We start from the raw sequence: 25202 nt of genomic DNA, 5'->3' as shown, positions 1-25202 counted from the left end.
TACAGAGTTTACAGGTGTTTCATATGCATTTCATCTTTGGGAAAAAAAAAAAAAAAGACAGCTGTGAAAATGCCTCACGATCTGAACTCACTCTACAGATCAGTTTTTCAGCAATGAAATCCAGTGCCATGCTGAGGTTCATCAGAAAACCCATACATCACTTATGACCTCTAAGTAGGTCTTATGCAGTCTTAAGGCATGAAAGCTTGCCTTGTGGTCTTCTTCAGAAATGTGAATTACAGTCTTTTTTTGAAGAAGAGATGAGGCTAGTAAGCAAAATCTCAGCTACAAAACAAGTCTTAACCTATCTCTCCAAAGCATAGAACACCACTTTATAACTATTCAATTGCTCAACTGTTTACCAGATTTTCACAGAGAGAGTCATTGAGTGTTGGTATCTGATAGAGAGATCCTCTAATTACCTGTGCTGTATTTGCTGCTTGGCTGATTTGAATTTTTAATTTTAAGTGATGCCACTTGGGGGGACTTTACAAGTGCAGAATGTAGAGCACAATTTTTAGCTCCACCCTTGCACGCTCAAAACATCCATTGAGTTTAACAGGAATTTAGGCAAGTCAGGAATGCAGAAATAGCTCCTATACCCCCTGTGCAGACAGAATTAAATAATGCAATTGGAGGAACAAAGAATAGCAAAAAGAAATATGCAAAGAAAAAAAAAACATTTTCAGCAGACTTGAAATAAAGTGGAGACTCTGTGAGGTGGAAAAATGACATTTGCTCCACAGAAGAAATTGTAGAAAGCCTTCATGCTTGGCTTAGGAACAGAGTATTCTAGATAAAGACAAGAAGAAAAGCAAGCAAATACAAAGTCTAAAAAATAAGGACATTAAGCATCAGGAGACATTCACGAGAGCTTCCATCTCAGTTCTTCATTTCTTGGCAGCTGGGAAACACACAGGCCTTAGGTTAGACAAAGCACTTTTCTGCTGCTACAGCTCAGCTGTTTTTGTGACTGGAGCAGACAGTCACAAAAATTAATGCTATGCTAATTGACTGACAGATCTTACTCCTCATGCCTCTCATGATAATGGAGGCTGGGCAGGTCTTAAAGAAATTGTGCCTAATGAAAAGAGATTTTCTACCTATCACTATATAAGGTTTCTGCTTGACCTGGACTCCAAGATCTGGTCCCTATGTATTTTCCTTGGCAGCCGACATCAGTGCTTAAGAACTGTCACAGAGGAGGGCCTTGGTAATAAAAAGGGATGAACTAATGAGTATCTCAGCAAACACTGAACAATACTTGACTGTGCTCATATACAGAGTATGTGACTGCTGAAGGCAAAGATCTGTATTTCTTTACCTTTCGCAAGGAGTGGGCCTTTGTTTACATGCGAAGCCCCAGGGCCTGTATGAAGCCTGGGCTGCCCTGTCATTACTACACACGTCTCAGCCTCACCCTTTCATTCAGCACATAACCTGTTTTTCACATCACAACATTTATGATGTACTTCTGTCAGCTAGATGAGTCGGCCAAAATTAGATATTAGGTTAGCAGCTTGCCATTTTCTTGGACTTGGGAGAAGCCAAACACCACCTCCCCACCTACCGCTGCCGCAGTAGAGCCGACTGCTCCCTTCCACAGGAGTGTCACCAGCCCTCTCTGGTAGCTGGAAGCACGTCAACACTTCAGGTCTCCAAAACCAGCAGCAAGCAAGCCCAAGGCGTAACACCCATGCACTCTGAAAGCTGAAGGGGCCTTAAGGTCTGGCTTGGGACCTCTTAACAGCCAGGCCCAGGGACACAGGAGTCAGGGTCAACCCCAGCCATGAGGTGAGGAGAGGTGAGGTGAGGTGAGGCAGGGCAGCACACAGGCCTCACAGCAACACCGTGGGTAAAGCCAGGGAAAAGGCAACACAGGAGAAAGGACGGCAGCAGCATGCCTCTGCGCCTCCCGAAGGGAACCCCCTCTACTCTCCCCTCCACTCCACTCCCCCGCTGACCCCCTGCCACCCCGCCTGTCACAAAATGGCGCCTCGGGCCGCCTCAGCCACCTCCCTCGCCTCGCGCGCCGGGGCTCAAGGAGAGGGGGGGCGGAGCCTCCGCAACGGCCGCGGCGAGGGGGCGCGAGAGGCGGGAGGCCGCCGCCTGAGGGAAGGGGCGCGAGAGGCGGGAGGCCGCCGCCTGAGGGAAGGGGCGCGAGAGGCGGGAGGCCGCCGCCTGAGGGAAGGGGCGCGAGAGGCGGGAGGCCGCCGCCTGAGGGAAGGGGCGCGGAGCCGAGGCTGCCGCTGAGGCGGCGCCGGGCCCGTCTCGCCTCCCGCCCTCCGCCTTCGGCCCGGCATCGACAGCGTCTCCGCGTCGGCCCGGTTTGACCCCTCCTCCTCCTCCTCCTCCGCCTCCTGGGGTGGTGAGTAGGGGAGCCCGGCGGAGGAGGTTTTTCCCGGAGCAGATCCCAAGGACGTCCAGCTGTGACGGCGGCCAGAGCTGCCCCCCCCCCCCCCCGCGCCCCGGGCGGGCGCCTCAGAGTGACACGTCTCTCCCCCCACCCCCCCTCCTCACGTCTGCCAATATCACGATAGTCGCGCCAGCAGGGAGGGGGGGGGGTTGCTCGCGTGCGGGATGCCGGGCGCTGAGGGCCGGCAGCCGAGGTCAGCAGCTAAGGGCGGCTCGGGGCGTCAGGCCGCTGACAGACAGGAGGACAAGGAAAAGGCGGGTGGAAGCGGCGGTGCGATTCCTCTCTCTGAGAGGAGCGGCGATGCCGGCGGGGGGGAGAAGCGGAGGCCGCTGTTAGAGCCCGCGAGTGAAAATGACCGCCGCGGGGTTCCTCGGGCTGGGGGGTGGCCGGGTGCCGGGGCCTGCCCGGCGGGAAGGTGTTTCCATGCCCCGGGAGTGAGAGGATACTGGCTGGGAGACACTTGGTTTCGCTGTGTTGAGTCGTTTTCTTTCTAGGCCGGGTGCAGCAGATAGGCACCCTGCGTTCAAGAGCAAAGTATTAGCAAAATGGTCAATAGATCCTGGTTTTCCTCAGTATGTATGAATGGCACCTGTGGCAAGGAGCCCAGCACGGAAGGGTGATGATGCACACGTCTTCCACAAGGGACACCTGCAGTCATTCTGATGTGGTGGTAATAAAAGTGAAAGAAAAAAAATGATACTTTGTTCTATTCTCAGTGATATAAGACATCCACTTTTTTCACAGTCGAAAGCAGATTGGTACCTTAAAACTGCACCAGGATGCCATTGTAACTGTGACTTTTTTTTTGTGCAGTGCAACTGTTGGCAAGCAAATACATGGTATCTGTCCAGGTGAAAAGAAGTAATGTTTCAGAGTTTTGCGTTTGGGTGGTTTTCCTAATACCTCTCTGTTTTTTTTTTCTTTGTTTCAGGGTAACCAACCAAAGAAGCTATGAATATCATCTGTGGTCTAAAGTTGCCAGGCAGGAACTGTATGTTCTTTCGTTTGGCTTCTTTGACCAAGCAGGGGAAGTGCAATAATCTCTATAGGTCCTACACAGGATATCGGCGAACTCAAGTCAGTTGTACACAAGACAGATGCCAAAGGCTGGGTTTGAGTGGAAATACTAGAAACTGGTTTTTGACTGGAAGCCCTGACTTCTATAGAAACTTCATTGGTAAAGGACTGAGGTGTCTTTTGAATGTCCCGAATACAGAAGTGTACAAGAATGCACACCACAGTTTGGGAAGGTTTTACTTCCAGTCTTCTTGGCCACTGGGGGAGAAGATCACATCCCTTCAGATCAGTCCTGTAGGGCAACTCCTGTGTCATTTTTCTGCTTGGAACATTCAGATCATCAGGTCTTTTCGCACATCGCCACCATTTCAGGCTGCACCAGTTCCACTTTTCTGGATTATTGTTAAGCCAGTTCAGAAATTATTTGCTATCATTCTTGGCAGGTAAAATACTATCTTAATTCCTCTCCCAATGTAAGACCCCATTATACAAAGATGTGTTTGTGGAAAGTGGTAGGTGTATTTGTTGTGTTTTCATGTTAATATCTGTGCAAAATTTTGTGGGGCTGGGGCCTAGAGTGACAGTTTGCTCCACGAGAAGTTGTTTCCATTATCAGAGGTGTTAGATGTATCTTGCTCTTCTCGTTCTCATTTACATGTGGTAAAGGGAGATGAACCAAGACAGTAGGGGGCATTCTTTGTCCTCTGGGAGGGAAGAAATGGAGTGGTGAAGCCAATTACAGTATAACCCTCCATAAGCTCTTACATGAGATCAGACTGTAATAGAGAATACAGCAAGGGCAGACACTAACAAATTCCTTTTTGACTATGTCCTAAGTTAACACTGCTTGTATTTTACAGGAGCATAAGAAATTGGTGGAAGGCACTTCCTCCTAATAAACGGGAACTTCTTAAAGAAAGTGCAAGAAAAAATAAATGGAAGATACTCCTGGGTGTCAGTAGCTTAGGAGTTTTATTTGTCGTGTTTTATTTTACTCATTTGGAGGAGACGCCCATCACTGGGCGTGCTCGACTGTTGGTGTTTGGAAAAGAGCATTTTAGAGAGCTGTCACAGATGGAATATGATATGGTAAGATTTTAAAGAAAAATTCAAACTACTCTAAAACTTAATGCTTTTTTTTAGCGATGAGGTAGTCCAGTTAATGAGATGGACACCACAAGGTTTGTTTGCCTTTGATAAGTTTTGAACTTCATGCTCAGAACCCTGCAGAGCACCCCCATCAGTTGCCCCCTCCTCTTGTCCCCATCCTTTTTAAGAGTTCCCTTTCCATCAGCAAACCACTCAGGGGCACATGATAATTAAAGAGCACATTACATGTACGGAGCAAACATTTCTAACTGTGTTATTGTAATATAATGAGAATCACAGAAATCTGGTAGAAGCAATAAAAGCATAGCTAATAGGTATATGCTGAGATCTGTCTCATTTTCTGTGCTGATTTGAACATTCTTTGGCACTTGTTTAAGGTCGTCTCTTCTAAGCTGTCACTTTGTAAGGTAATACTCTGTACCTCCATTCAATTCTACTTCTTTTTTTTTCATTGGATCAGCTCATTTTTCTTTAACTGCTTTCTTTTAAACTGTCCATTGCACTAATTTCTGTAACTGAGTTCTGTGACTTTCTGTTCTAAAGCCAGTGAAACTTGATAATCCATATACAAATGTCACTGTATTCCTGTCTGACAGAGAATGTAAGATAAGAACAGAACAGAAGAAGTACAAGATATATTCAAATTACATCTTTTGTATAAATTTGTCCACCTTACAAATTACAACAGAAATATACAGATACAGAAAAATTATAAATTCAGATGGAAATTCAGGAAGGTATAGAAAGACTTGCCAAATTGTGATGCCAAGCTTAACTGTATATTAGGAAAACACTGGATACAGGGGGCTGTGGGACCAAGTTTATACTATCTTTTTTGATCTGTGGTCAGTTTACTTCCTTTTAAGTTTATTAATCCTTAACTTGTGGGTCTGAAAGCCTGAACTCTAATATATTGGCTGTGGCTATATGAAATAAAAATGTATTAAAACTTCGATTTAACTAAGTTGTATGTAGCCACTAAATTAGTTTACCAATTAGTCATTTACTGTGTCTTTGTTCTGCATGGCAATCAATGAATTTTTTTTTCAGTGGATGGAGGAATTCAAAAGTAAAATGTTACCTGAGACAGATGCACGCTATCAGGTTGTGGAGAGAGTTGTTGGTCATTTATCTGAAAGCAATAAGGACATCCCACAGGTCTCGGCGCTCAAGTGGGCTATCCATGTGGTAGACGAACCAGGTGTAAATGCTTTTGTGCTTCCAGTAAGTTGAACCCAATACAAAAATTATTAGTAATATTGAAACAGCATTTTGATTATGTGTCTTCTACTTAATTTTCACTCTCTTTTTGTTTACAGAATGGTCAAGTGTTTGTTTTCACTGGATTGCTAAATGCAGTTTCTGATATTCATCAGCTGTCTTTCATTTTGGGACATGAAATAGCTCATGCTGTGCTGGAACATGCAGTAAGTATTTAAAGAAAGCTGTCTAAAATTCTTAAATTAATTCTAATTACTTTAATTAAGATTTTTCCTATCACTACCACCCAAAGTTTCAGTGTGACTCTTTCTAACTAATGAAAAATTGAGTTTGAAATGAGAGTATTCTGCTACAGTATATCCTTATTATTCACGTAGTACTTAGTAACTGTCAGAAGTCCTGTAGTAGTCAGTGTTAGCACAAAGTCTGCCAGTGCTTTTTTCATAGCTGTACAGATGGATTATGGCTCACTGTTAACAGTCATTTAGAACTAGGTCTGCAGATGCCTCTCTTCCTGTAGTGCAGACATAAGGAACTAGAGGCACTCAGCAACTCAGTTTGTTACTCCTACACGTGTTAATATCTACAGAAGTGGATATACTTTAACAAATTATTCTAAAATACATTATATTTTTATTATAGTAGCACACAGTTTTAGAATGCCAAATTCTAGAATGCCTGGAGCTTGATTCTGCATTTACAGATGATTGCTTCCACAGATTTAATTTTTCCATATCCTGACATGGATGTGTTGAAATTGGTAGTTCTTTGCCATTTGAACAGAATGGATGTAATAATTTTGTTGTGCTTTGTAGGTACAACTATGGAAAAAGAGGATGGTATAGAAATATGGCTCGTACTGTTCTAGATTGAGGTGATTTGCTAGAAAGTGCTTCTTTGCCTCCAAATTGATTTCTTTCTGTGCATGTAATTTTAAAAAATTGTATTCATTACTTATCCATCAGTTTGAGAAGACATAATGAGAAGCTTGTAGACATAAAGATTCTGCTGAAATTGCAAAACTAATCTGGTAATGGGTAAATACATTTTAAAGGCAGTGGAAATACAAGAGAATTGCTTTAGGGCATCTTGTACGATTTTGGATGAACAACAGTTCACATCATAGTTTCTTGGGCTCAGTTGAGCCAACTAACTTGTTAAACTTCTAAAAAAAATTTTTCTAATAATAAAAAGAACTTGTTTGTTTGGAACCTGTGTCACCCAGCTGGCATAGAGAAAAGTATTGTATGATCTGGCTTGTAAGTGCTCAGATCAATTTGTTGTATGTCAAATAGAGCTCTGAAAAATAGAGGAATTTCAATTGCTTTTATTCAGGATCTCTCAGTTTCTGAAATTAAAGGAATGTAATAGAAAATAAAAAATAAATATATTGTGACTAGTGTCCTCTTTATCCCATTAGTGTTCCTGTCTAAATGATGTCTATCTCTTCTGAAATTAACGTAAAGAACAGTCTTCTAAGTCTTTTTATAGATTTTTCATTCCAACTGAGGTGTTTGATGGCCTTTTGATATCTGCATGCTGCCGTCATCTTATCTTAAGCTTTGAATCTCTCGAATTGGGAGATTCCTGCTAAGTGTTTGTTCCAACCGTATTTATGCACTTAGTGTGGATTCTAGACTGAAAAAACCTAGTATCCAACTGGATTATTTTGTGCAAGCAGGGGGGCTTATGCTTGCCCTGTTCCTATGGCTGCATAGAAGAAAAATCGGTGATGTTTAAAGTGTTCCAAATTCTGTATGTTCTAAAGAAACATGAGACAGTAAGAAATGAAAACGGGACAATTTCTGTTTTCAGGCCGAGAAAGCCAGCCTGGTTCACTTCTTGGATTTTCTATCACTCATCTTTCTCACTATGATTTGGGCCATCTGTCCCCGTGATAGTTTGGCAGTTGTTGGCCAGTGGATTCAGAGCAAGTTGCAGGAGGTAAGACTAACATTTTATATTATCCTTCCCGAGTTCCATGGAAAAACATTTTTAATCTTGGGGAGATAGTACCACTAAATAGTATGTTTGGGGAAGAAGGCAAGAGGAGAAATATTATAAGCAAAAATTAATATTTGAGTATATTTTTGAATGAAATATGTTTTTATAAATCTGCTTTAGTTGAGATACATATTGTCATTTGTCATCTTGAAGAACTTTAGATCTCCCTAAATGACTGGATTTAGCTGGGTGGGCTCCGAGTACCTGCTTGCCAATTAAGTTAGATGATTGTCTTTTGAAATGTAGCTCACCCTTTAAAGTTGTATAGGTTGAAATGCCATGTTTTTATTTTGAATAGTTGTTAAATTGTTTCTAAACCAAGTAAAATATATGGAATTCTTTAAATACATTGTTAGTGTTAAGAATGGTTTCCAAGATAAGAAAATTGAGAATCTAAACACTCTTTTAAAGTATAAACCATGCTATAATAAAACTTACTGAAATAATCTTTTCAGACAGCATATATTCCAGTAAAGTAAAATTCAGAGGCTTTGTGGTGCCAGTTTTCTTCAGCAGTCTGATTTACTTTCTGCCTCTGGACAGTTACTGATCCATTTCTTTTTAAAAAAGTGGGTTTTTTTTAAAAAGAAATTTTGCTTACATCATAAAACTTAAATCTGAATTTAAGTGAAAGAGTTCTTTGGTTTCTTTGACTTCTCTTAATGCTTTTCCTGAGATTTCCCCCAGTTCCTCAAAAACATGAAATTAAACATAACCAATCTGTTTTGGTAGTTCTTATGCTACTGGGTACATGTGTGGATTCTGAACATAAATTATCTCTAAAGAGCTTGGATATTTGTACAAGTAGCTAAGAAACCAATACATTGATGAATGCTAGCCAGCATTTTGAAGAGCTGAATTTGGAAAAAACGACGTGTGAATCAATCCTGAGACTGCTCATAATTTAGACAGCAAGATTTAACTCCCTGTCAGCATCTTTTCTCCTCTTCTAGGCTAACCGCAACTGGTATTTTGGCATCGTGGATTGGAGTTGTGCTTTAGATTGCAAATGGAATCTGGGTTTAAGCTCATAGTCCTAGTGTGCTATAGCAAAGATCTATCATATATGAGATATTGTACAATAATGTCCTGGTTTAAAACTCTGATCAAACTCATCTTCAGTAACATTAAACATATCTATATGTAATGCAGAATAAATAAGTGATTAGTACTTGCAAAGCTTTCATGCCATATACAAAAGATGCTGAACAGAAATTTTTGTTTCTGTTGGTCACTCAGGAGCACAGTGTCTGTTTGTTTCCTCCATTCAACGTTTGCCTATTCTGCTTACATGAAAATGAATCTTTCTGCACATTTTCACAGGATGTGTCTTTTCCTCTTCTTCCATACCTGTATTTTACTTTTTAAAGTTTTAGCATCCCACTCTATGAAAGGGTTATTTAAGCCACATTGCAGTACTTGCTTCCGTTTCAGTATTTGTTTTTCTTTTATGTCCTCAGAGGCTTAACTTTTTTACCTACTGACTATTGCTTATTTTTTATTATTCACTATAAGTAGTTTCCAGTGACTCTTTGTAGGCCTTTTGGCATGTTAGCTCCGGTTTTGCGTTTTTCTCCAAAGCTAGTGGGTTTGCTTGCCTTGAGAAATTCTTAAGTTCTCTTAAGAGATTCATTCATGGTTGTTCTTTAGTCATGTATTGCTGAACTGAAATGTGTTGGCTTTGTTTTTACAGCAGCATTTATTTTGTATGGGAGCTAAAGCCTAGGAATTATTCTTGGAATAGCACAAAGCGTGACTGAGTTTTACTCATGTCCTGCACACTAGTATGTACGGATATAGTACTTCATATTCCCTTTCTTGTCCACCTCACACCATCAGATTTGTGTTTCATGTGGAAACTGGTGATTTTGGATAGTCAACTTACCTGGAACTTCCTTTTCTTTAACATGCAGACAGCTCTGTCAAATCTGTCTTCTTTATTATCTCCAATTTCTGACAAGGATTTTAGATCAGAGTTTGAAGATCTAATTTTTCATTCCAGCACATTCACAAAAGATTTCTTTTTTTTTTTTAAATTCATTTCTCAGTAGCAGATGAGTAGTACTGTATGTTAGATGCCTCAAGACCCTTTTATGTGACCACTGTCAGGACTTTATTGGCTAGAAGCATGCTGTGAAAGAGAGCCCAAGTTTTCTCAAGAGATTTAGATTATCTTTTATAGTTTTAATTTTAGATCTGAAGAAGAAACACATAGAATTCTCCAAAGTTGCAGAGGATACATTTAAGTCTCTTATATGTTAATAAAACTTTGGTAATGATCGGAAAATAACAAATCTCAAATCCTGCTTGGTCATAAGCTATGTCTAGCATAAGAATTGCTGTATGGAATCACATCAGAGCCTGTTTAGGCTTGTATCTTGTCTGTGACTGGCCAGTAGCAGATACATAGAGGAAAGTAAAGGAAGTAACAGCAATTATAGGGTGATAGTTTCTTCAGATGTCATCCTTGCTTCCGCAGTCTGCAGCATGGGTAGGTCCTGAACTAGAGATTGTATTAGTGTTGTGTTTATTTTTAAAAATACAGCTGTATTTTTGCTGGCAGTATTGGGATAGACATACAGGTAAATAGTCATACCTTAGTGCTTAACTGTAAATGCAAAAAAACTATTTAAGGGGTAAGAATTTAAATGCTGATCTTTTTATTAGCATCTTCTTGCTGTCCCAGATCTCTCGTTCTAGATGGTCTATTAAGACACATGCACTCAGACCATCAGTTTCCAAGTTCTTAAACTTCTGCAAGTCTTTTTTGAGATGGATGCTACCCCTTCTTATTTAAAATTGTTGTAAACCTCCCAGAGAAGAAAACCACAAGTGGTTGTAACTGAAGAAATAGAAAACTGTGTGCTTGTGTAAGCCTCTGTTCCAGTTAGTGCTTTGGGTAGTCCTGTTGCCTGTTACCAGTTTCATTTCCCTATCTGAGAAATTTTTAATAATTAAACAAATAGTTTATCTGGCTAACTGGGAAATGGTGCTTCAGGAACTTGACAGACTAGCCAGAGATATCTTTGCTGTTTATTGAATATATGCGCTCCAGTAGACCCAGAGCACTTTTCAAGGCAATAGAAATATATATTCCACTTCAAGTAACGACTTTATCATCGGAGGATTTTAAAAATATATTTATAGTTGCAATGTTTAAGGTCTGTAAGGAAACTAAGAATTTAGAAAGTGACCTCATTTATGCTTACTTACAAACCAGTGTATTTGGCTTTAAAAAACCTGTGGAGGATCAGCTTTGATTGGCTTTTATTTTTGACCTAGTAAAGAAAAACTATCGGTACTACTTTAGAAACATGCAAAAAGTTACGGAGACCTTTTTGTACTCAAGGGATTGGACCACTTCTTTGGTGCATTTCATTTCTAACTGTTTTGTGGTTTGTTTTTTTTTTGTTGTTGGAACTTGTAAGGAGGACATGTTCTTATAACCAGATAAAAAGCTGATAAAACCTTTTTCTCTTCACTAACCTTGCACATCCCCATTCTTCAGCTGATATTTCCTGATGGATGCCTAAACCAGAATGTTGTGACATGTTCCTTATCTCTGCAGGACCAGGCTGTTTTAACAAGTCCTGATTTGCATTTACTATCACCTGATATACTAGGGCAAGGCTGCCTAAATCTACATGAAATACATATACCAGAAGATCCTGGAATATATGACTAAAGAACCATTTGAGAAAACTACCACTGTCTCTTAGTGTATGTTAATACAATGTCATACCCTAGAAAAATGGGAGAGGATTTACGTCTTCTAGTTTGATTTCTCAAGGGCAGTTGGTAACTTGTGGTGGGGGATAATCCTGCCAAAGGAGTGATTTCTGCATGAAAGTGTTTACAGCTCCATTTCATACTGTGAGCTGTTTACCATACAAAATAGATCATACCAGGTTTAAAGACAGTTGTCATAAAAGTTTAAGGGAACTGCTGGAATTTTTTACATATAGTTGCTACAAGAAGAATCTTAATGCCAGTAAAAGAGTGAAGTGAAAAAATTCTAGTTTAAAGTTGGCATTGACCCTTTAGTTGCTGCAAAATGCTGTGAGACTGACTGATCAGAGGGGCCATGAAAATATGTATAATTTGAATTAATTTCCACTGAATACAGGATCAATGAATTTTATGTAATGGAATTAAAGATTACATTAAGAAAATTAATACTGATCACATGCAAAGTGAACATGATAGATAAACACTGTTTCTTATGAGAAGATTAGAAAAGCAGCTACAATGCTCTACCTTTGTACACGTTCAAAACCAAGAAATAGAGCTTTGATGTGCTTCTTTGCAGTTTATGTTTGATAGACCGTACAGCAGAACATTAGAGGCTGAAGCTGATAAAGTGGGACTTCAGTTTGCAGCAAAGGTAACTACAACTTGTTTGTTTTATTAGCAATTTTTCAGTTTCCATTATAATCAGAGGGAGTTTCACACTTCATACAGAGGTATTGGGGGGGGGGCAGGGTTCCCACATTTTTAAAGAAATGTAGTTTGATGAAGTAGTGGGAAATAAAACAGTTTGTAGGGAAAGACAAAGTCATTCTGGCTAAATTGTATGTAATAAAATTGAAGTTTGTAAAGTTGTGCATTATTAACTGCACAGTATATTTTCTATGTAGTTTATTACTATTAGAAGAAAAAGCTACACATTTATAAAGAGGAAAGTGCCAAATAGCAAGCTTCTGTAAGTAGGATATATTTAATTGTGTGTAAAGATATAAATTACCCTTTAGATTTTTGTTTCACTTAGTTTCTATCTACTGTGAGAAGTTCTGAGGAACTCTTTACTATATTGTAGTGCACCTAAAATATTCTGATCTATAATATCTGTTCTCATAACAATTCAGTAAAATTTAAGAACATTTAGATCTTGTGATTTTATTTTCTCTGATTGCTGATAATTACGAGGTATATCAATATTGTTCTAGTATTTACAGATATAGTCTAAATACAGCCATAAAAATAAAGTGGCTTTGCTAAAGAAAGACAAAAATTTGGTCAGAAACTACTCAGCATTTTTTTATAATTTGTTTTTTTCAGTCACTTTTTTTTTTGTCCATGTGGATTTTAATCCTAAATTAAAGAAACTAAACCAACTCTTTCATTTCTAGCTAAGTGCAATAGAGCTAGGTAAGTATTAGATAACTATGAGAGCAGCACCATCTAGTGTTAATATTTCATACGGAAAATTTCCTTTTCTTAACAATTTTTAATATTTCTTCAAGGAAGAGTTTTTAAAATTAACTGATTCTGGGATTGAAACTGCATTTGTACTTTAAAGTCATCTAAGGGAATAATACAATCCATGAAAAAACATAATTGCTGTGTGGATGCTCACTGCTTTGTAATACTGAAGATGTAGGGCCATACCAGAAAGAAACAAGCAAAGTGGTATCTCAGCATTTCTCTGCTTCTGCAGATAATCTTTTTATAATAATAGTTTTAAGAAATAAATTCAAAGGATAAAGCACCCTTTCTGTATTTCTGGGGGAAAAAAAAGGTAAATTTTTTACCTTCTCAGTACTCGTCTCTTTTTCTCTTAAAAAATGAAAATTAAGGTAAGAAATCTTATTCTTTTTTTCCCCTCCACTTAAATGCAAATATAAAGGAGTCAGTTGGTGATATACAATTGCCATTCTTAAAAGTTAGTGTTCCATGAGTTTCTATGAACCATCTAAATAGGCTTTGGAAATTTAAAACTTAAGAAGTCTTTTGTAATTCAATATCCATCAGAATGTGTATTGTATTACTTAAAAAATATAGTGGTGTATACATTTCCTTTCTGTTTTCAGGCTTGTGTGGATGTACGAGCAAGCAGTGTATTTTGGCAACAAATGGAATTAGCAGAAACCATTGAAGGGCAGCCCAAGTTACCAGAGTGGCTCTCCACACACCCTTCTCATGAAAATAGAGCTGAGCACTTAGACCGGCTTATCCCAGAGGTGAGCAGAGTTGAAGGAAGTATGTCTTTTTTCTCTTAGGAAGGTTGCTAGAATTAGTTTGCTATTGATTCATGAGCTACTTTGGTATTGATTCACAATCTACTCTTTTAGCATCGTGCTTATCTTTCTCTATCCTTACAGAAATTTTCTGTTACAAAGCTCTCAACCTTAAAGGTTTTATTAAATGAGGAAAAATTAAGATAGCACAGGTAAAATGTAATTATATTCTTGGGTTTTTTTCCTTTCTGATTTCTGATCGAAGTGTAGTATTTTTGCTTTTGAATGGCCTTCCTGGTATAGATGTGACAGTGTCACATGTCTCATCCATTCTTTTCTCTTTTTTGCCATTTTGGAAGCCAGTTTTTTAAGTTGGATCCCTAAACTGTCTTGACTTCTCTTGCTTTGGTAGCTAGCCCTAGGCTGTCAAATAGAGAATGCTCCATCCTATCCTGTCTGTCTCACTGATGTGGGATTGAATACACCTCGAATAACTGCTTCAGAAGCATGTCAGATCCTCAGTAGAAGATTTCTTAATAGCTCTAGTTATGATAGGTCTCTGTAGATTTTGCAGCCTGCTTTTTTCTTCACATCTCTGTTCCATCACATTAGGGAGCAAATTTTACCCCACTCCAAGGAACTTGAGCTAATTCACACAATTGCCCATCAATCTGCAGTCTTTTCTCTGTTCTTTCTTTCAGATTTCCTCTCAGAGGAATGCCAAGTGGATAGCTACTTGGGGATTCTCTTAATTTGATGTGCTACTCGCTGGTAGCTTAAGGATAGAGAACTGTTCCAAGTTTAGTAATCTTAGTTTGTTTACCATTTCTTTAAATAGTGGGGGTTTTAACTGCAGAAAAATAACATGGATTGGTTTTGCCTAGTTTTTTCTTCTTAAAAATATAATGTTAAACCACTTCACAACAGCAGTGTGTTTCAGCAAGCTAAACTGTGTTTGGAAATTCCCTTTCTTATAACCAACTGTTAATTTCTTCTTCTTCCTCTTTTTAAAAAAAAAAAAAAAAAACAAACTCTCAGTCACTTTAAGTCTTTCTCAATTCCAAACTGTAAACACAGTTGAAGATTTATTGGCAGAAGGAGCACTAAAATGTTGAGGTGTTTTCTGATTTCAAAGGAGAAAAAAAGATTTTTCATGAATCCATTGATGAGAATGAATGCAGTAAATATTATAAATGATGGCATAAATCAAAATCAACATTAGGGGTAGAAGGCTGGAGACTGGCTAGACTGAATATTTTAAATTAATATACACAAATTTTGTGCTTTGCAAAAACAGGTTGTGAGACTGTTTTGATGGATTTTCTAACACATTAGAGCAGCTGAATGGAAAATGATACTTGTTGTGGACCCTCAGTTTTAGGTAGATTGAACATAAAGGGTTCAGGATCCTTTATTTTCATATGGTTATTGACTGGCTTATAAAGTGGTAATGAAATAACCTAATTCTTGTATTCTACCCCAGGACTCGGCGAATAAGTTAAATAACTGAGCAACTGTGTAGAACTGGCAGTCATGTTATTTCCATCTTATCTCTTGTAGTTTAGCAGGTAGAGCAACCTTAATCTTTTTATAGCCACTCTCACTTCCAAGAGCAGTGGAGGCTAGGAAATTTTCTTCCAAAAGATAATTGAGGAGTTGTTTTCATTTGCCTTTTACCTTAAACGTTCTTTGGAGTAGGACGAGAAAACAGGGGCTGAAGGCTTCCTGTTTTTAACAGAAGTTTGCTAGATAAGTGAGGTTGATACTACAGAAGTGGAATAAAAATGAAAGAAGTTATGTAGAGGTGTTGTTGGAGGCTTCTTGTCTGAAGCATTGACCCCCCTTCACCTGAGAGCTGCCTTCTTGAAGCTGATCTCAGGCATTTAAAGGGAATACCAGGGCTTTGTTGTTGTTCAATATCAGCACCTTTTTGTTTCATTGTACACATAGCTAAAGCCTTTTAGAACAGTATGTTTACCATATATTAATGTACATTAGATCTTCAGAGCCCAGGGGAAGAAGCCAGATTTCAAAAAAGGGCCTTTTTATCTCTCTAGTATCTCTCTGTGAAGAAACTGTACTTCTTATGACTCAGTATCAGATCCATTGTGAGCATTGTTGTGTTTCATATGCTGATGATTTTGAAGCTGAAATGGTTTTCAGGACAATACAATATCTATTATTAGACCAGCTACTGTAGCTGGGGGAAATAGGGACAAATTTTTCGACTTCGCAGGCCACACAGATGTTTCTCTACAGACTTCTAAGCAAGTTCACAATAAGATGCAATCATACAAAGTGAGAATTTTTCTTCAGGTAATGAAATGGCATGCCTCAATGAGGTCACTTAACATTCTCAGGAAATATAAATTAAAGCAGGAATATCACAGGGATTCTCTTTTCACATAATTAAAAGACAGGGAGCAAATCAAATTAGTTTTAAAGATCTTGCATCTGGTTTTCCGAACAAGTTGGAAGCTACAGCCAAGCTGAGGAATTCGTAAATAAGAGAGCTATAAGTATTTACAAAGTGGTGCTGTCCTGGAAAGGAAATAAAGGAAATTAAAACGATTTACCATGTTTTTAAGGGATTTCCCCCTCAGACTGGGAGAGATTTGGATTGTAAACTAGGAAAGCAGGATATACTGTTAAACAGGAAACTGAAACCTAGAATTCCTATGTGGATGGTAGCGAGATGCTCGATGAAGGCCCGTGCATTTTATTTTCAGAAAAAGAAGCAGGAAAGATGCTTACCATTGTTCTGGAGAGAAAAATTGTGGAAGTATAGTGCCAGAGAGAAGCTATAGGATCTTCTAGTTAATCTCTGAACCTTTTATTTTAATGTTCTCTGACTTGCTACAGTTTGTCTACCTTTTTCCTAGTATGCTACTCAAATAGAGCACTGTACATCAGCTGAAGTCTCAGCTATACTGAATAAAGCAGAAGGTTATCTACTGAGCCATGCCTGTGACACAAAAATTCATCTTGATGTGACATTTGCTTTTTTGGCATCATGTTGTTGGCTCAGATTCTATTTTTTGATTCACTGTAACTCCAGTTTCCCACTCTTTCTTGTGGAAATGCCATGTTGAGATAATTTTGAGAGCAATACTAAGTTGGGATATGTCAGCTCTATTGCTTCTCTTTTGTTTGCTAGGTCAATTAACTTGTAAAAAAACCAGTTAATTAATTTACTTTGGCAAGACCTGTTCTTGTCAAATCCACATTAGCCTTTTCTTATTTTTATTTTTGTTTGGGTAGTTATTGCTTATTCCTCAGTCTGCTGCCTTTTGGATATTGAAGATGCATTTATTTTGCTTCCTTTTCAAAAATAGGTTGGTGTATTTGCTCTTTGCTTGTGATGTGAAGATTACTTCAGATAGTTCCAGTGTTAGAATATATTAATTAAGCCCTGTCAATGTGAAAACTTAAAGAAAAATAAGAATAAAAAATACTGACTTGTGTTTCTATCTTCCCCATAAAGTTGTTAAATATTCTGTCACAATTTTTCTTTTCTGTGCCCAATGAAAGAGTTAAGTATCAGCATTGTATATAAGTTGCTTTTCTTCTCCATCAAGTAAAAAATCTATCCATTCTTTTAATCATGTTTTTACTACTACTTCATTTGTAGAACCTGTTGTCTTGCCATGCCTGCTAATTGTAATTCATTTTGCAACTCAGCGTTTCTTATTTTTTCAATTTTTTTTTTTTCTGCTTTTTTTCCCTACATCCTTGTGCTATTTCTTAGTTTTGGTCAGATTGCAAAGTCAGAGCATAAGTCAGGTACCTGCCAAGGTAATCACAGATAATACACAAGAGACTATAACCCTTGGCCTGGTTTGCGGACAAGAGAATGATGTGGCTTTTGTACTGAGCGAGCTGACAGCCTGAGAGGTAGGATGCACTCCAAAAGACTGTAAGGGGTCGAGATGCAGCAGTTAGCCTGGTATCTGTGACAGTGGTGAAGGATTAATACTGAGAGCTAAAAATTACTTGTTTCTGTATCTGTCTCTGCTGCTAGTCTTTATATGAAAGCAATAGAATGAGGTGGACCTCCCTAATTCTTACGCCTTCCCCCCCTCCCAGCACATTGCAGGAGGTGACTGCAATTGTATTGATAAGAAAAACAGCTTCACCTTTGTTACTTACAAGCAATGGGTTTGATATTTTATTTGAGATCTCCTGAACCAGTAAGCATGCAGGTGGTCTTTATTCTGAACAGCAGTACTTCTCTCTTAAGGTTAACCTGAAAAGAACAGCATTAAAGTCCTCTCAGTTCCCAGGTGAATCTATGTACTCACTCTGACTAGTTAACCTTGTCTCAGTTCTGTCTGTCTTCTTTATTGAGAGCACTCTTCAGTAAAAACAGTCAATGAAACATATTTTTATTATAATATCAATATGCATGTGCTTCATTAAGAATGCTTTTACTTGTCCTCTTACCCAAACTGTCAAAAACCAATTTACTTGAGCAATATTAAATTACTGGATTTGAAGTCGCTAGTGATTTTGGAAATACAGTACGGCTGACCATGTTGGGCTGTTTTATCTTTCAGGAAAAATTATACTGTAAGCTCCTCAGCCTTTTACTGGCATCTTAATGACGTGACAAAGCTACTGGCACAAAACAAAATAGCAGAAGTCAACTGAGCCAGGGAAAGAACACTTTCTCACTAGGGTTGAATGTTGCATGGCAGTTACAAACATATATACAAAGGCTACTATCACTAGAGTGTGTAGTCATAGCTGTCTTTAACAGTGAGATGACATGTCAACACAGCTTTCCATTCTCATAACTGTAGTCTTTTTAATGGCAAGTGAGCTGATGGTGTGTGGAATAGATGCCTTCTACCCCCTTGGACAGCTTTATGTCTAGCAAGAACACAGACATCTACATGGTAAAAATGTTAACTCTGAAGTATTGTTTTTTACCTTTGCTGTTGTGACTTTAGTATTTTAGATAAGTGAAGCCATGGAAATAGGCCAGGCACTATACAGCCACGAAAACCAGAGATATAAAATTGCAAATTAGTTTAAAAGAGGATTACGTTGCCCTTTCCAGGATACAGCCTAAATCTTTATATTTCCATTTGCCTTGAATAATGCTGCTTGACATTAATGCAGTCTTGCAGCAGCTTATGTTCTGGAAGAGAACAAGAGAAAACTCTTGGTTTTTCATAAATGTCAGTTTAGAAATTAATTGGTCACTGACGCAGAAGAGTGTTCAGTGGTACAGTTACATTTGGTGACTACATGGACGATCATGCTGTAGAAAAACAAATACTGAAAGCTTTATTCATATTTTTTTTAAATTAAACAAGAGGAATATTTGCATGCCTAATCCAGACTTGTGTATCCAGTAATTTGAATGTTACATTTCAGCAAGAAACAGCTGGAGAGACTCTTGCTACATTCCTGGAATGTGTCCTTTTCCAAAACCAGTTGTTAAATTTAAATTCTATTTGTTTCTAGCCATTTACAGGAAACTCTTTATCAGTTCACTGTAGTAAAGTTAGGGAGAAATATGTTTTGGTACCTCCTTATACAAAGAAATGAGTTAAGAAGCTCTGCTCTTCTGTTTTAAAATGTGCTGTAGTAAGATGTTTCCAGTGTCTCCTGTGGAAGAATACCAAATTGCTTCAAAATGATGGGCAAATACTTATGCATAGGTGTACTGGAATATTTGATTTGATATTTCAACCAAATCTAGTGTATATAAAGTAGATTAAAAATCTCTGCTCTGTTGAAGTGCACTGCTAGTTCTGCTATGAAAACTGTGTTACTTTCTTCCTCCTTTAATCCATCTAGAACAAAAGAATGAACACATGCTTTCCTCTAACAGTCCCTAGTACTGGTCAGGAGGTACCTGGCTACAACTCAGGACAGGTCTGGCCATTACTTTTCAAGTGTCCATGGTTATGAAGTGAAGTGGAATAAAATACACATTTGAACATGTTTTCCCACAAAAGGATTAAAAATAAAGCTGGATGTTAATCTGCCCATAGTTTTATGTTGTTAATAGAGGCCAAGATACAGATAATATCGCATAAATGTGACCATACCACAGTGACCATTGATTAATGCTAAATATCAGGCTAGTTTTTGACTTGGTGTTTTCTTGGTGTTTCATTTTGCAAATCTTGAAAAAATAGTTCTCAGCGGAGATGTAGAACCCTCTAAAATTCTACATTCTAATATTTTCCTATATGTTAGCAAAGTCTTATCTCTAAATGGGAGACACATGGATTTGATGGGTGGACCACTTGGTGGATGAGGAATTGGCTGGATGGTTGCAGTCAGGGTTGCAGTCAGGGTTGCAGTCAATGGCTTGATGTCCTGAGTGCAGACCAGTGACAAGTGGTGTTCCTCAGGGATCGGTACTGGGACCAGCACTGTTTAACTTCTTTGTTGGTGACATGGACAGTGGGATTGAGTGCACTGTCAGCAAGTTTGCCAGTGACACCAAGCTGTGTGGTGTGGTCGACAGGCTGGAGGGAAGGGATGCCATCCAGAGGGACCTTGACAGGCTTGAGAGGTGGGCCTGTGTGAACCTCATGAAGTTCAACAAGGCCAAGTACAAGGTCCTGCACATGGGTCGTGTCAATCCCAAGCGCATATACAGGCTGGGCAATGAGTTGATTGAGAACAGCCCTGTGGAGAAGGACTTGGGGGTATTAGTGGATGAAAAACTGAATATGAGCCAGCATGTGTGCTCGCAGCCCAGAAAGCCAATCGCATGCTAGGCAACATCAAAAGAAGTGTGGCTAGCAGGTCGAGGGAGGCAATTCTCACCCTCTGCTCTGCTCTCATGAGGCCCCACCTGCAGTACTGTGTTCAGCTCTGGGGCCCCCAGCATAAGAAAGATGTGGACCTGCTTGAGTGGGTCCAGAGGAGGCCACAAAGGTGATCAGGGAGCTGGAGCACCTTTCCTATGAGGACAAGCTGAGAGTTGGGGTTGTTCAGCCTGGAGAAGGGAAGGCTCTGGGGAGACCTTGTAGTGGCCTTTCAGTGCTTAAAGGGGGCCTACAGGAAAGATGGGGAGGGACTCTTTGACAGGGAGTGTAGCGATAGGACGAGGGGTAACGGTTTTAAAGTGAAAGAGGGTAGATTTAGATTAAATATTAAGAAAAAATTCTTTACTGTGAGGGTGGTGAGGCACTGGAACAGGTTGCCCAGAGAGGTTGTGGATGCCCCATCCCTGGCAGTGTTCAAGGCCAGGTGGGATGGGGCTTTGAGCAACCTGATCCAGTGGAAGGTGTCCCTGCCCATGGCAGGGCGGTTGGAACTAGATGATCTTTAAGGTCCCTTCCAACCCAAACCATTCTATGATACATAGGATCTTACTTTTCTTGGTAAGTTTATATTGCTCTTACAGGAGAATCCATGGATACTAGTAGGTCTGTGTACAACTTAGTTGTGTGGTATCCATTGTTAGCTCTAAAATGAGCTGCCTGTTTGTATGGACTAATTAAGGTATGTTCAGCTTTGTTAAAATGAATGCCAACTTAAGCATCCTTTAAAACAGCTGACTTTATACAGTTTTATATCAATTTCTCCACAGTGCCTTTGAGACATGAGATTCATCCATTGTCATACCTTTCTCAGATTGCTCACAAGACAGGATGGTCTGGGGGGAGTGTGCTTACACTAATGTATTTTGATTCTCTGGGAAATTCTTTGGCTCCTTTGGGACTCTACTTTCTAATTTGTAGAATGGAAGCAATGGCATTTACTCAGTGAGCAGAAGTAACTTGAAGTTTGGTCTCTTAGTGCTAATCTTTTTATCCAGATAAATTTTTACGTTCTAGAGACATTATTTTCTCAGAATACTTGGAAGCTGTGTATTCAAATGCTTCTTGGAGATGAGATCACTTGTGTAACTGGATCTTAACTATACTGATCAACCATCTGGATCTCTGTGTCGAACAGTTAAACATCCATTATGTTATTGGAGATTTTTCCCTCCTTTTTTGAGTCAGACATCTATATATAGTTACTTCAATAATAGAACTTGTCTGAAGAGTATATTATTTACAGCCCTTTTTTTCTTGATGCAGTCATTTTAATTTACGTGTGAATGTAAATTAAAAGGTAAAAGGTACTGATGCGGACAAGTATCACATAAAACAGTTGGAGAACTTCCTACCTATTTATGCTGTACCTTTTAGAGTGTCCATTCTTTGAGAGACTGTCTGTGAGAAAATGATTTTCATTCTTCATTCTTCATTTTTTCCCATTGTTTTACCATATTGCTACATTTCTTCTGAGGAATTCTTGTTTTCTGTTGAAAAGTTGTTCAGTAACAACTCAGACTCAGTAGTATTCTCACTAAGCTTTATGTGCAAATGCAGACCTTACCGGAAAGCCAAATCACTGACTGAAACCTTTTTTTGTTTTTCATATTTAAATGAGCTTGATTTGTTTTCCTATGTATTCACAGGCTCTTAAAATAAGAGAGAGCTGCAATTGCCCATCTCTTTCTGGACCAGATCCTCGCCTCATTTTCAAACTTAGCATGCAACATCTCCTGGAATCGTCTAAAGATCAAGAAACCCCAAATTCTACAAAGCGAGATCTCTCAAAACCAAAACTGGATTTTCCTCACACTCAAAAAGTGGAAGATATGCCAGTAACTTTTGCAGTTAAACCTACAAACTAATGATAATAATTTTCACTTTTTATGAAACTTGTGGTCCCTGAAGGTCTGTCTTACAATGCAAATTTGTCTTTGAACCATAAAGAAGATGTAGCCACTCACATTCTATGTTTCTTTTATGTGATCTCTCACTCAAAGCAATAAGGAATCATGCCCACACAAGAAGAGCAGCGTGTCGGAGCAGAAAGTTTCTTATTCATCAAGAGTTACTAAAATAAATCACTTCTCAGGGGAAACATAATCTCGTACAATCCAGTCACACAGTGTAATTTTCAGCTTTATCAGGCTCACCTTGATCAGAGGACAGATGAGCCAGAAGCGTCCCTAAAGCAGAGGAAAAAGTACAATTTTCATCACTTAAGTTGTCTGGTTTATCTTGCTGTAATTTGGGTTAGATCTATTCAGCTTCATTTGAGAAATAATGAGGAGAGCTTACCGCCTGTTCCACATATAGTATGTTTAAAAATATTAAGCTGAGATGCGGTAATAGCCTATGGGCTTGATACACCTCCACTTAATTAGGTGGATTTACTGCTGGGATTTTTCCTCTTTCTAAGGCATTTTAGAATACAGATTGATTCAACATTTTTCTTCAAAGCAACCTGAAAAGGTTGCACAAAGTTCAATTTAAAAAAGGAGTTAAATAATTTTCAAGGAAGTCTTTCTTCTGAAAGAAACACTGTATAAGAACCATAGTTTGTAGCACCAGAATGCTTTGCAGGAATGGCTGTTGTCTTTTTTTAAATTATCAGGGTGCCTCATCAGAGGGCAGTTTTACTGCAATGACATTTGATTTGGATATATCTGTTTGGATAGAAGTGATTGCTGGTGTGGAAATATATTACGTAGTAGACAAATACAACAAGGTTTCTTGACTGCACAGCTTTCGCAGCTGTACCTTTTCCTAAAAGGTGACTTCTCTTCAGGAAACTGGCATCTAATGCTGAGCATTCCTCCCTCCCCGCAATCCCCCTGAAGCCACACATTTTATACTGTGGAGACCAATATGCACAATATAGGTGAAGCTCTGCCTTTCATGATGGGCTAGCCAGTATAGCCAGCATCTTAATCTTTATTTGCACATGTTTGAGTTATCCTTGCTTTGCAGTTGATGGAAATATTGAAATGTCGATCTTCCAGGAAGATGTAGAAAGAGGTGGCAGTGAATGAAAATAAAGAAGGGAAATCCTGTTCCTTTATCTGTTAAGATGTATTTGCTATTAGGTTTTTTGTTACTCACTTCTATTAAAACAAATATCTGTTTCGTGTATGGTAGGGTTTCACATGAAGGGGACGTTCAAAATCTTTTACAGTGTATTATATTTTGAAACATTTTTTTTTATATATGGAGAGGAGCAGACTTTATCATAGTTCTTCAATTAAATCAGAATGCAAACTTTTAAAAAGGAGAGAATAACCTATTCAGTGCTGTCAGTGAATATAGTTGGAAAAAAAGATTGTGAAACAAGTAATTCTTTTACTAACTTCAGTTGATGAACCAGGGTCCTTTGAGAAACACCAGCAAGTGCCTACCTTATCTCTATTCAGAGGTAAGTTGATATATCTGTAATGTTGATGATTCTAGGTCTGATTATATAGGTCTAGATTGGTTGCATATTGCTTACAAGCTGTTTTTAAATCTCTGCTCAATACTACTGGCAAGAGGCAGAAGGTCCAGCCTGACTATTATTCATCCATCCATTTTTATTCTTAGTGACAGGAGTTTTTGTAACAGACGTTCAGTGATGTGTTGAAGCATTTGGACATTGTCACCTGAAGGTAAACACCATTTAGATTTCCCTGTGGACCTTATAGTTTATACTGCAACACCAAGACCCCGATGCTGCTGCCTCCCTCTCGCTCCAGTGTCAAAGCTTGTTTTGTTATCCAGGGCTCCTGGTTGACATGCAGCTTGATGCTTGTGTCCGTTAGGACTAAGGAGAACATAGAAGAGTTTTTATAACATTCAAGATGAAGTATGAAACTACACAAATTTCATATTTCTACTGTCTGTTTTAAGTGACTTAAGTATTGCATTGGAATGCTGGAGGTGCGATTTTTAAGTTCACCAAGGGAGATTTTTTAAAATTTGTATGTAAATAGCCTTGTAACCATGATCATGGTGATGTGAGAGAAAAGGTTTCAAGTGAAAGGTAATAGCTTATATTAGACCAACAAAGGACTTGTGTACTTTTTCCAACTACACCAGTCTAATGAAACATATCTGTCTTCTTAAAAAACTTACATATGCATACATGCACGTATAAATATAACGTACACACACAAACACAAGAGTTAGGCCTCTACACTAAAACCCTATAGTTCAAAAGTCCAAAATGGGATGTTGAGAATTTCAGGTTTTACTTTACACCTTGAATTATCCCTAATATTTTTCTCGAGTGCTTTGGGAGGGGTTTCTTCTTTCTGCTTGTGTCCAACACAGAAAAATGCCTTGTGCTCATCTGCCTCTTGGAGGGCACTTTTTCCTTAAATTCTTGCTGAATACTTTATGTTACATCTGTCTATATTGTTAAAGTATTTTCTTTTTTCATTCTTTGAATGGAAAAATTACAAAATTGTTGCTTTCCAAAGGTTTGGGAAGTCATAGTAAAAATTGCACTTTTTAAATTAAAGAACATACAATTATTTTAAGTTGTGTGTATATATAATATATATATATATAAAATATATAATATATATGTTAATATATATAAACTATAATGTATTAATAGATGATTAATCATAATAGTTATGATTTCAAAATATATCCCTTAGGAAAATCCTATGGTTGCAAGTTCTGATGATCTGTAGAAACTTTTCT

General features: G+C 38.6%; 1 protein-coding gene across 4 annotated transcripts; it reads left to right on the top strand.

Moving 5' to 3' along the window:
- The first annotated feature begins 2206 nt into the window (after positions 1-2206).
- Positions 2207-23588, top strand: OMA1 (OMA1 zinc metallopeptidase). Of its 4 annotated transcripts, none has more exons than XM_030031903.2 (9): positions 2207-2368; positions 3348-3876; positions 4294-4522; positions 5594-5767; positions 5863-5970; positions 7580-7708; positions 12078-12152; positions 13579-13728; positions 22166-23588. In XM_030031903.2, the coding sequence occupies exons 2-9, from the start codon at positions 3368-3370 to the stop codon at positions 22382-22384; spliced, it is 1593 nt and encodes a 530-aa protein (XP_029887763.1). In that variant the 5' UTR covers positions 2207-2368; positions 3348-3367; the 3' UTR covers positions 22385-23588. The 4 variants fall into 4 exon arrangements, with proteins under 4 accessions (XP_029887763.1, XP_029887764.1, XP_029887766.1 ...); XM_030031904.1 differs by lacking the exon at positions 2207-2368 and adding an exon at positions 2375-2609; XM_030031906.1 differs by lacking the exon at positions 2207-2368 and adding an exon at positions 2655-2674.
- Positions 23589-25202: the final 1614 nt, after the last annotated feature.

Source organism: Aquila chrysaetos, chromosome 12 (assembly GCF_900496995.4).
Source record: "Aquila chrysaetos chrysaetos chromosome 12, bAquChr1.4, whole genome shotgun sequence".
Lineage (NCBI taxonomy): Eukaryota > Metazoa > Chordata > Aves > Accipitriformes > Accipitridae > Aquila > Aquila chrysaetos.
This window is presented reverse-complemented; position numbering and strand designations above follow the sequence as displayed.

What these genes read in the sequence shown, in the direction of transcription:
- OMA1 (XM_030031903.2), top strand. Translation starts at nt 3,368, where the DNA reads ATGAATATCATCTGTGGTCTAAAGTTGCCAGGCAGGAACTGTATGTTC. An exon ending in TTTGCTATCATTCTTGGCAG is followed by an intron (nt 3,877 to 4,293) that starts GTAAAATACTAT and finishes TGTATTTTACAG; the next exon opens with GAGCATAAGAAATTGGTGGA. An exon ending in ATGCTGTGCTGGAACATGCA is followed by an intron (nt 5,971 to 7,579) that starts GTAAGTATTTAA and finishes TTCTGTTTTCAG; the next exon opens with GCCGAGAAAGCCAGCCTGGT.